The following is a 12,082-nucleotide window of genomic DNA, read 5'->3' as shown; positions in this document are numbered from 1 at the left end:
ATCCCCCTTCCCTAAAACACATACAGTCAGCCACTCACCTACCTAAATGCTAGAACCACGACTCCAAAAAAATGCCTGGGAAAAACCACGTCCCATGCAGTAGCTCTTCATTATAAAGACCCCAGGCTAGGGGTGGGTGGGGCAGAACAGATAGGAAAGCTTGACCTTTAGTGGTCCATTATGGTCTCCCCATTGCAGCCATTTTTTGATTCTCCTTAGGGGTGTAGCTCTGGGCATTGTGGGCATTGCAGGAGGTTGGGCAAGATGACCCTTTGGGTCCTTCCAATTCTACAATTTTATGTTTCTATGAGCCCTTGCACTTCAAAATTAAGCCTTGATTCACTTTCTGGATACAAGTCTACATGAGCGCCAGTGTGGTGTAGTGGTTAGGAGCGGTAGACTCGTAATCTGGTGAACTGGGTTCGCGTCCCCGCTCCTCCACATGCAGCTGCTGGGTGACCTTGGGCCAGTCACACTTCTCTGAAGTCTCTCAGCCTCACTCACCTCACTGGGTGTCTGTTGTGGGGGAGGAAGGGAAAGGAGAATGTTAGCTGCTTTGAGACTCCTTAGGGTAGTGATAAAGCGGGATATCAAATCCAAACTCCTCTTCTTCTACTACATCTGAAGTCATACATACCAGGGATTCTAATGGGTGATGGAATAGCCATTTTGTTGTAAACCCTGCTGGTCTTCAGCAGCTCATAATCAGAAGCTACCTTATACCAAGTCAGACAAGTGGCCCATCAAACTCACTGACCAGCAGTCGTGCTACATGGAATGATGGGGACTGAGCCTGGGACTTCCCACATGCAAAGCAGCTACGCTATAGTTCTTCCCTGAAGACATAGGAAGCTGTCTTATGTTGATCCAGATTATTGGTCCATGTGGCTCAGTATTTTCTACTGACAGCAGCTCCCCAGGGTTTCAGACAAGGAGTCTCTCCCAGGCCAACCTGCAGATCCTGGGGATTGAACCTGGAACTCTTTGCATGCAAATCAGATTCTCTGACAATGAGCTATTCTATGGGGGCAGGGGGAGGAAATCTTCATATGGAAACATCTGAGGCATAGATGGTGAATTTAGTGTTTAGGTTGGCCAGGAAACATCCATGTACCGCTTTCCTGTAAGAAATGCAAGAGAAGTCAAGAGAGTGCCAGGGAAATGTTACCTAATTTAAATAACACTTTGGTTATTTTTGTACTGAGTAACTAAACAAACCTGCTGAGGAATTGTGCTAGCAATGCAAATAGCCACACCCACTACATCTGATTGGGTGTTCTGTGGTGGGAAGCAGTCAGCTTTTTATTTCATCGATCCTGGACCATTTCTTTGCAGTGGACTTTCATTCTCTGGACATCCCAGGACACCTGTGAGCAGACATGGAAGAACACCACAAGCCCGATGTAGCCTGCATGCGTGCTTTCGATACCAACGGCCAAATCTACAAAATAAATGCATTTCCTACCAGAGGACATTAGGAGCAAACCGATATCCCAGTTATGTTGCTCGTTATCGTTCCTGAAAAGAAAAGGAAAGCAGGTAAGAATGCTCCACATTTTAAATATGTTTGTGCTTGCATGAATCCTTGCGCATGGACAGCTGTCCACCTAGAATTTGGAGAGCTAAGGAGAGAGCTTTGAAAAATCATGCAGACTGCTCCTGAATGTCAGTTGCTGGGAATCACAAGTGAGGATTGTGATTGCAGTTTCGCCCATGTTCTGCTTCAGAACTTCCAACAGGGGCATCTGATTAGCCACTGTGAAGACGTGATGCTCAAGTAGATGCAGGATTTTTCCCCCAATGGACTGCATCCAGTTAAGTCCTGCTGAGAGTAACCCCACTGAAATAAGTGGACATAAATTAGTCATGCCCATTAATTCCAGTGGGTGTACTCTGAGAAGGACTAGGACTGCCTACAACACGTTCGGCAGGATTCCACTAAGTTTTTGCCTGTGTAGAAGGAGGGCTGCTTCTGAAACTAAACTCTCCACCCCTCCCCTCTTCCTGCACCCCTCTAAATCCGCTCTGGAGTGTTGGAGCAAAATCCAGAACAGCCTTAGGAGGCCATGGAGAGGAAGGAGAGTGGGAGTAAGTCCCATTGCACAAGTGGTCCTCAATTCCCTGCACATCTATCCACCTAGTGCCATGTTAAATTCTGCACTGTGTACTTAAAAACCTTTTGAGATTTCTTTCTTTCTTTCTTTCTTTCTTTCTTTCTTTCTTTCTTTCTTTCTTTCTTTCTTTCTGCTTCATTGGAAAATTTTACCTTTAAGGATTGCATATCCCTATCTGATATACAGGTTGGGAGCCTTGAATGTGACTCCTTATGCATCACACACAAGAGGGAGATATCTACAGGCTTAGAGAAAAACCAAAGTCTGCAGAAGTAAATATGCAGCTCTATCTATCTGAGGGGGGAAACCTAAAAAGGCAGGACCCCAAAAATCACTCAATTGAAACTGAACACACTATTAAGGCGCTGTGGGTTAAACCACAGAGCCTAGGACTTGCCGATCAGAAGGTTGGCGGTTCGAATCCCCATGATGGGGTGAGCTCCCGTTGCTCGGTCCCAGCTCCTGCCAACCTAGCAGTTCGAAAGCATGTCAAAGTGCAAGTAGATAAATAGGTACCGCTCTGGCGGGAAGGCAAACTGCATTTTTGTGCGCTGCTCTGGTTCGCCAGAAGTGGCTTAGTCATGCTGGCCACATGATCCGGAAGCTGTATGCCGGCTCCCTCGGCCAGTAAAGCAAGATGAGCGCCGCAACCCCAGAGTCGGTCACAACTGGTCCTAATTGTAAGGGGTCCCTTTACCTGTACCTATTAAGACACAGAAGGCTGGCTGCCTGTTTTTGTGGGTGAAGAGGACAGAAAACAAGAGTGAAAGGGTACAGAATGGAGTGACCTAGGGAAAGGCCATGGCTAACTGGAAGCCTGAACTGGAGCACTCCAGGCCCCACTTACAAGGAAGGACGAACCTGTCAATGTATCATGAACTGGCAGGGCAATGGAGAGGAGGAAGAGGATCCCGGTGAGGGGTGTAGCTGGGACTGGGACACACCAGGGCAAGCTGGGAAAGGGGAAGGAGAGGTTGGTGTAGGAAGTACTCATGGGGTGATGGAGGATGACAAGAGGATGGGGGTCAGTGCATAGGAACCAGAGCAGCAGGACCCATCACCAGAGCCAGAGGGGCACCTGTCTCCATGAATACGGCAGTCTCTGAGGAGTGGGGAGCAGTGGGAGGGGTGCTCCAGTAGGCTGAGGCAGGCAAGGGCCCACAACCCAGCTCCGTAGCTGGCCAGGTGGGGCTCGCTAGCTCTGGGAGATAGTATGTGGTTCCTCAGATGGAGTGTGCTGGGAACAGGTGAGAGTTGCATACCTCATCAAGCCCAGATGCTGCAATCAGCATAGAAAACATAAAAGGGCAGCAGAGCTGAGGTGCTGCTTTCTCAACTGACCATGTTGATGGTGCCTCAACTTGGATGCGAGGCTTTGCTTCACTTTGGACATGTGGATTGATCCTGGGCTGGGGACTTGACAAATGGACTTGCCGCCAGTTAGGCCAGGGGTTCAGGGAACAATGTTGGCTTGTCCCTCAGCTTCTGACAAAGTTGAAGGACACATTCTAACCAGGCAAAATAACTCAAGGAGGGTATGCAGTAGTAGGGCTAGTGAGGGATATGAGCCTGTGGAGAGTCGAAAGAGCTGAATAGCGAGGCCTAGCGAACTGCATTTTGCCCTCAGGCTTCAGGCTCCTCATGCCTGCCAGTTGCATTCCATTTGTTCACAAAGGTGTTTATCCATTCCTCTGCATTTCTAGGGAACCCATTTCCAACCAACAGCAAATTTGCTCCCCTGATACCCTTGAGTCTTCATCTGCAAACCATTTTTCCATTTCCAAGTGTTCCTCCAAATGAAATATCTGTGGCAGTAAACTGCATTTGCTCCCAAGTCATGTGGACTCCCCATTTATCTGAGGCAGAAAAGTTCCCACCAGAAAATTGGTGAGAATGTGACGTCCTGGACATCTTCTGAGTCTGAGGGCATCACATGAAGCCTGGAGAGGGACGGAACTTTCTTTATAGCTGACGCTTATCTTGGTCCGTTTGAAAGGCAGACTGGCCTTAGGCCTCTGTTCCTGAAGGCTGTAGTGAAAACCGTCACATTGATCCGGGGACATTTGGTGCTGTGGTTAGCATTTGTCTGATGATCAGGGTGGAGAGAAGAAAATGTCTTTAAGAGAACCTGAGGCAGTTTTCCTCTTTCATGTTGGCCAGATGTCAAGAAGACCATGTGCAGGAGTGGGGAAGGACGGTGAGCATCTCAACACCACAGACTTGAACTGGCTTGAAGGAACTGTTCCTTCTCCTCAGAGATCTCTGAAGACTGTAGGTCTGGGGGAACATAAGGCGCTTCCGGCCAGAGGCCCATCTACTCCAGCAACATATTCTCATCATAACCAATGAGGTGCCCATTATTGGAAACCCTCAACCAGTTGCCTATTATGCTTCTCTCACATGATTCCCAGAAACAGAGATTCAAAGCCATACCATATGACAGTGGAGGGAGACATAGGTGTTGTGGCTAGTAACCACTGACAGCCTTCATGAGGGCAGAGGCAGGATACTAGGGAATACTTGTGGGAGATAGACAGGCCTAGTCTCAGCTGGCACCGCTGCCCTGAGGTCTCTTTTCTGCTGCTTCACTGGGTGCCCTTGTGAACAAATACTCTGGGAGCCTCCTGACACCCATAAGAGCAGGAGTCACCAGTGTGCTTGCCAGTAGTAATAATTTATTATTTATACCCGGCCAACTGGCTGGGCTTCCCCAGCCACTCTGGGCAGCTTCCAACAACGTATTGAAATACACTAATGCATCAAAAATTAAAAGCTTCCCTAAACAGGGCTGCCTTCAGATGTCTTCTAAAAGTCTGGTAGTTGTTGTTCTCTTTGACATATGGTGGGTGGGTGTTCCACAGCGTGGGTGCCACTACTGAGAAGGCCCTCTGCCTGGTTCCCTCCCTGCTTCTCGCAGTGAGGGAACCACCAGAGGGCCCTCGGCGCTGGACCTCAGTGTCTGGGTAGAATGATGGGGGTGGAGACACTCCTTCAGATGTACTAGACCGAGGCCGTTTACTTCCTCCAAAACCGACAAAATATCCCCTCGGAAATTCACTCTAATTCAGGAACAGGAACCTTTTGTTTCACCCCAAGGACCACATATTACCTAAGAAGAGGAGGAACTTGGACTTGATATCCTGCCTTTCACTCCCCTTAAGGCGTCTCAAAGTGGCTAACAATCTCCTTTCCCTTCCTCCCCAACAACAAACACTCTGTGAGGTGAGTGGGGCTGAGAGACTTCAAAGAAGTGTGACTAGCCCAAGGTCACCCAGCAGCTGCATGTGGAGGAGCAGAGAAGCCAGATTATAAGTCCACAGCTCTTAACCACTACACCATGCTGGCTAGAGAAAACTTCCTGCAGCCACATACCAGTAAATTTTACCTCTCGTACAGTATGTTAGAGGGACGCGGGTGGCGCTGCGGTCTAAACCACTGAGCCTAAGGCTTGCTGATCAGAAGTTTGGCGGTTTTACCCCCCCCCCAAGACGGGGTGAGTCCCTATTGCTCGGTCCCAGCTCCTGCCAACCTAGCAGTTCAAAAGCACATCAAAGTGCAAGTAGATAAATAGGTACTGCTCTGGCGGGAAGGGAAACAGCTTTTCCATGCACTGCTCTGGTTTTGCCAGAAGCGGCTTAGTCATGCTGGCCACATGACCCAGAAAAACTGTCTGAAGACAAACGTTGGCTCCCTCGGCCAGTAAAGCAAGATGCGTGCCGCAGCCCCAGAGTTGTTCGTGGCTGGACTTAACTGTCAGGGGTCCTTTACCTTTACCTTTTACAGTATGCTAATACACACACCCCCACATCCATCTCTATCCTTCATGAAGATCAGAGTTTAGGGACACATCCCAGCCAGCCAAGGAGGGTGTGAATCGGGGCCAGTGAGGGGCATGGCCTGCAGAGAGTCCCAGGGGCCAGACAGAAAGGCCTAGTGCAGGGGCGGAGGAAGGGGGTGTAGTGGGTGTCAGCCACCCCAGGTGTCACCACTGAGGGGGGTGACAAAATGCTGGGCGGCACTTACTGCAGGGCCAGCAGTGCGCCCGAGCCACACGTCTCTCCTGGGAGAGACGCGGTAGCTTGGGCGCATGCAGGCTCTGCGCTGCCCAAGCGGTCTGCCTGTTGCCTCCCTCCAGCTGTAGGGCAGCTGCGTGGGAGGAGGCAGGCAGACTCAGGAGGCCCTGCAGTGCACCCCACCCCTATTGGCTGCTCGCCCCGCCCCTGGGCACGCCGCCCAAGTGGCTTCCTCCCCCGCTGGCCTCATGGCCACCAAGTGTGAGGTTCCCCCATCCCTGCTCTTATCCTCCATTCCAAATGCCATTGCAGCCAGTTCCTCATTGCTACCCACACAAGTCCTGAGCATCCCTCCTAGAATGGTGTTTCAAGGGAGGAGGAATAAACATGGCTGGTAATTTCAGCACTTGAAAGGGAAGGGAAGATAGAAGGGGTTTTTTGTGGTGGTGGTGTTTTTCAATCTAAGGAGCATTTGCTGCTGCTCTCTCCTTTTGCGGCTGACAAGACCAAGGCAAACGATGTTCCTCCGATTGCTGGCTTGCTCCCCACCCCCCAGGTCTCTGTAGCATTGTAGCACACTCCTGCCATCAGCTGTCTGATTGACAGAACAGTCTGATCACCTGGAGAGGAGCAAAAGTGCATCCATTAGCTAGTGAGAGAGGGCTAGGTAGAATCTTATCTTCTGCTGCTGGCTGCTTATGAGCTGTGTGGTTGCAAAAAGGCAAGCCTCCTCCTCCCTTCTCTTCTCGCACTCCTCCTCCTCCTCCGGCTCATTTGCTGGAAGAAAGCAGCAGCAGCAGCAAGGCTGAGCTGAGAAGTTTTTGGCATGGACTTGAGAAGGCAGAGGGACTTAAGCTCACCAGCTCCAGCACCCCAGCAGCCAGACTGCTCATCCATAGCCTGGACAGGTTTCCAAGCTGCTCTGTTTTCTGCTAGGGAGAAACCAAGCACAGACGTGTTTCTGGGACTTGGTTTGGAATCACAGCATTTTAGCCAAAGTTGATGGGACTATCTGAGGTTGTGGTTTTTTCCTCCCTCCTCCTTATGTTGAGAAGATCCCAAGAAGTGTCAGTGGAAAGGTGGGGGTGCCTTTGAATCCACCCCTTTTGGTGGGGTCAAGGAGGTTCTCCTTCCAAAGTACCAAAGAGGTCTCTGTTTGGATGTAAGCAAGATCACCAAGACATCCCTGCTGATCAAAGCTCGTTCTGCAGGAACTGGAGATGGAGAATGAGGTTGGGAAATCTGTGGATAAGCAAATGGATAAATACATGTAATTATTCTGGTCTTTTTTTTTTTTTTTTTAGAAAAGCTCACTTTCTTTCTCTGTTTTCTGCTTTTGCACCATTGCCCTCTCCATTCTCCCAACTCCTGTTCTTCTGGTGTGTGTGCATATCCCTTTAGAAAGTCAGAGGGATGTGTGGTTAATCATTTTGTGCCCTTCTTCCATAGAGTGACCATAATGGGGAAATCAGAAAGCCAAATGGATATTGTGGAGAAAACGACCAGATCTGGGCAGAAGTCCTGGAGCTTGGTTGCTCTCAGCTTGTCTGTGCTCCTAGTCCTCATGAGCTGTGCTGTGGTTTCCTTAGTAATCCTCTACTCGAAAAGCAGAGGTAAGAGGACAACTGTTACTTATGTGGTTTCCTTCTCTCCTTAACTGCGTATTTGGGTAAATTGTATACAGTGCTAAAAAAAACCTATTTAGGAAAGAATTTGTTAACATTGCTTGGGAGGGGGGGATTGGGGGATAATTTATGAGATCTCTTCTCCGTGTGTGTGTGTGTGTGTGTGTGTGTGAATAAACTCACCACAATCCCATCTGCAGTTTTCAAGGTAAATCTCAACTTGACAAGAATGAAAATCAAGAAAGGAGTCCTTGTATAATCAAGGGCATTCTCCACATATCTTACAAGGGGTGAATAGTAATCCCAGATCCCAGGCAAAAAAGATAGCTGCCATTGCCCAGCATAGTACAGCAGATTAAATGTTGAGTTTCAACACAGAACACCAATATTTAAATACTCGCTGCTCCACAGAGTCTACTAACTGGGAAGCTCTGGGATTTGAGCAAATGAGAATATACAGAGTTTGTGTGTGTGTTTGTGTGTACACACACACACACAGAGAGAGAGAGAGAGAGAGAGAGAGAGAGAATTTAAGTGGAGAGAGAAAATTTAAGAGAGAGAAAAGCTGTATAAGTGAAATAGAGGGGGGAAATTGAAATATTATCCTCAGTTAACAATATTGAAAAGCTTGGTTGAGTTAACAAGAGCCCAGATTCTCAACATTCAGCTGGTAGACATAAGAATGTGTGTTTGCATCTGTCTCCTTGAGACAGTGTGCAGTGGAGAAAACGACTCCTTGTGCAGTGTGGATTTTAGGCAGAATGAGGAGAGGGGCTTATTTAGATGTAGACAATTTGGGACCTGCTACGCTTATCACGCTAGAGCAGTAGATGCAGTAAGCTTGTAAGAACTGAATAATTTTGTACCTTCTGCAGAAGCCCAAATGCAGTCTGTTGCTAGAAGAGTGAGTTTTAAAAGAACTCCCACACAGAACTGGGAAGGAGGGGGAGAGCGACATGCTGTATTTATTCTGCCTTTAAAAGCCTTTTTTTAAAAAAAAGAAAAAAAAAGGTTCTGATGGCAGCAGTGATTTCCTCCTCGTTGGCTTTCTCGCCACTGAAGTGTTGCCTGAATATTTTGTCCCCGGGTTCATAAAAATATACATGTTGTTGTGGAGGACAGAGTGGATACAGAGAAGCTTTCCCACCTCCATTCGTAGAACTAGAAATCAGTCGTTCAGCAGAACCAGCTCCCAGTAGATTTAGGGAAGAGGAAAGGATTGTATTTCATTGATATCTCATTTTTAGCCTAAGAATCTTTAGAAGTAGTCCCTAGGAAGCCCACGGGGGACACATTCTCTTCTGGGCAGCATTCAGGGCAGGTACATGCCAATGGTAGGCAGGGCAAGAGGCAAAAGTAAGCAGAGAAATGAATGCCTCTGTATGGTAGGTGAGTTTCTGAACACACACAAACAGCCTTATCCCCCAACGAGGCAAACAAGGGGCATTATCAGAGGGTTTTTTAAAAAAACTGTTTTTATTAAAAGATTTTCATGGGTAATAAAGGAATAATAATAATAATAATAAATTTAATATTAATACCCCACACATCTGTCTGGGTTTTCCCAGCCACCCTGGGCAGCTTCCAACAAAATATTAAAATACATTAAAACATCAGTCATTAAAAACTTCCCTAAACAGGGCTGCCTTCAGGTGTCTTCTAAACATCAGATAGTTGTGTATTTCTTTGACATCGGATGGGAGGGCATTCCACAGGGTGGGTGCCACTACCAAGAAGGTACATATAACGTCTCTGTTTTCAGTTTGTAGATTCTTTTCTGCATGTCAGTTAGGTTCAATGTGAGACATTGCTGTCATGTGCATTCTGAGGTTGGGGGGAGAGAGAAGTAGGTCCAAGGAAATATTCCAGCGAGATCGAAACACTCGGGAAGGGTGCAAAGAAGAGCTGGTCATGGGGTGTAAGAAAAGCCCTGCTGGAATCAGGCAAAAGGCCCATTTGCTCCAGCAGCCTGTTCTCACAGTGGCCAACCAGACAGTGATGTAGCATGGGTTGCCAGTGCCCAGGGCAGAGTCAGTGTTGCACCCCCACAGACACAGCTGGGGTGGAAGTGCGCACCACAGCCCCAAAGGTTCGGCTTGGTGCAGCTTGCCTCCCCATGGCTGCAGAAGGCAGCAGGGGCTCACCCATATGGCCTCAGTGAAGGAACCTGTTGTGGCGGTGCCTGGTTTGCCCCTCTCAGAATTTTGGGGCCCAGGGCCACTGTTAGAATTCCTGCTCTGTGATTGCAGTCATGGGATTGTTGTCTATCACATGACAGTGTATATTTTGACTCCACAGAGTAGGAAGTGATGGAGACAGGATGTTTGTGTTACTGTGATATGTGAAGTAGGACTATTTTCCTTTGTTCTTTCTCTTTGCTGTCTGATTCTAGAGAGAGAGGGAGCCATGTTGCAGTGCTCCGTGTGTGTTTATATGTAAATAAAGTAGATTAGCCAAAATGCTGAGTTGCTGAAGTCGGTTACGCAAGCTGCGAAGACTCTGCGGATCCCTAAGTGTGCTGATGTCTGTTGGCATCAGTCACTGTGATGTTCGGGCTGAAGGAAGCTTTTGAAGCTCACAAACGATCGACCAGGAGGGCGAGAACATGCCAGCTGGGCAAGTGTCTCTGCCAGGATCCTACTCGAGTGTAGGGCAAGCTCCTGACAGCCACTACCCCTCCGCCCCCCATGCTATGCCACTGCAACCAGATGCCGGCAAGTAGGACCTGAGTACAACTACCCTCTGTCCAGTGATTCCAAGCAATGGTTATTCAGACCATATAGCCTATGACAAGGATATGGGTGGCGCTGTGGGTTAAACCACAGAGCCTAGGACTTGCCGATCAGAAGGTCAGCAGTTCGAATCCCTGCAACGGGGTGAGCTCCCATTGCTCAGTCCCTGCTCCTGCCAACCTAGCAGTTCGAAAGCACGTCAAAGTGCAAGTAGATCAATAGGTACCGCTCTGGTGGTAAGGTAAACAGTGTTTCCATGTGCTGCTCTGGTTCATCAGAAGCGGCTTAATCATGCTGGCCACATGACCCAGAAGCTGTATGCTGGCTCCCTCAGCCAATATAGCGAGATGAGCGCTGCAACTCCAGAGTCGGTCACGACTGGACCTAATGGTCAGGGGTCCCTTTACCTTTACCTTTATGGCCTACGACAGTGGAGGCAGAGCACAGCCACAATGGGCTTTCTTTCCAGGAATTTGTCCAATCCTCTTTTATAGCCACTGGAGTCAACTTCAGGGGGCTATGGACAGTGGCAGAAGAAGCCAGTCAGGCATCTGGAGCAGGGCGCCCAGGGGCGGGGCTAGCTGCCCATAGGGGCTGGGCGCACTATGGGGCCTCCGGAGTCTGCCTGCCTCCTCCCACTCAGCCACCCTACAGCTGGGGGGGGAGGCAGCGGGCAGGCCGTTTGGGCAGCGAGGAGCCTGCCCACGCCCAAGCCATCACATCTCTCCCAGGAGGCCCCGCAGTGAGTGCCTCCTGGCATTTTGTCACCCCCCTCAATGGTGACACCTGGAGCGGCCCGCACCCACCACACACCCCTTCCTCCACTCTGGCTATTGATGCTTCAGCACCCACAATAATGTACTTCTGGATTGTGCCCCCAGAAAGACAACGGGCAAAGCTGAAGCCCTTCATTGCAGGCGCCCACAATCTTTGGCACAAGATAGCACCGATTTACAGCCTTCCAAGTAGGTGGCCATTGCCCCCCCCCCCTTATGTCAAATAAATCTTGGCTTTGTCCCTGTTTTAGAAAGGTATTAGGGTGACAGGAGGGTTAGGTCAGGATAAATCACTGTGAAATAAGCTCTCAGAAGGGGTGCTCTTTTGACAGATTCAGTAAAAGTAGTAGGACCCCCCCACACACACACATAAGCGCGCGCGCCCCCCACACACATATAGACACACTCGCAGAAGAAAAGCCCTGCTGGGTCAGGCAAATGACCTATCTAGCCCAGCATCCTGTTCTCACAGTGCCCAGTCACATGCCCATGGGAAACTTGCAATCAGGATTCAAGCACAGAAACCCTCTCCTCTTCTGTGGCTCCAGAATCTGGTATTTGGAAGCATGGCCCTCCAAGTGTGGAGGCAGAGCATAGCCATCCTGGCTAATAGCTATTGATATCCCTCTCCTCCACGGATTTGTCTAATCGTCTTGTAAAGCCATCCAAGTTGGCCATCCCTGCCTCCTGGGGGAGTGAGTTCCATACTTTAATTGTGTGAAGAAGTGCTTTCTTTTCATCTGTCCCGAATCCTCAAACATTCAGCCTCCTTGGATGCCCATGAGTTCTAGTGTGATGAGGGAGGGAGAAAACCATTCCTCT

General features: G+C 49.1%; 1 protein-coding gene across 4 annotated transcripts in view; it reads left to right on the top strand.

Annotated features, from left to right (window-relative positions):
• Nucleotides 1–1,345: 1,345 nt before the first annotated feature.
• Nucleotides 1,346–12,082, top strand: part of MMEL1 (membrane metalloendopeptidase like 1) — a 44,743-nt gene continuing 34,006 nt past the window's right edge. The window contains exons 1-2 of one of the 4 annotated variants that reach the window (XM_083512990.1): nucleotides 1,346–1,539; nucleotides 7,577–7,740. In XM_083512990.1, coding sequence (XP_083369116.1) covers nucleotides 7,587–7,740 — 154 coding nt within the window. In that variant the 5' untranslated portion in view covers nucleotides 1,346–1,539; nucleotides 7,577–7,586. Of the gene's footprint in view, nucleotides 1,540–6,388; nucleotides 6,522–6,890; nucleotides 7,398–7,576; nucleotides 7,741–12,082 lie in introns of those variants that run through there. The other 3 variants (XM_083512991.1, XM_083512989.1, XM_083512988.1) reach the window with 3 other exon arrangements.

Source organism: Podarcis liolepis (genome assembly GCF_965112155.1).
Source record: "Podarcis liolepis genome assembly, chromosome: 7".
NCBI classification, from domain to species: Eukaryota; Metazoa; Chordata; class Lepidosauria; order Squamata; family Lacertidae; genus Podarcis; species Podarcis liolepis.
This window is presented reverse-complemented; position numbering and strand designations above follow the sequence as displayed.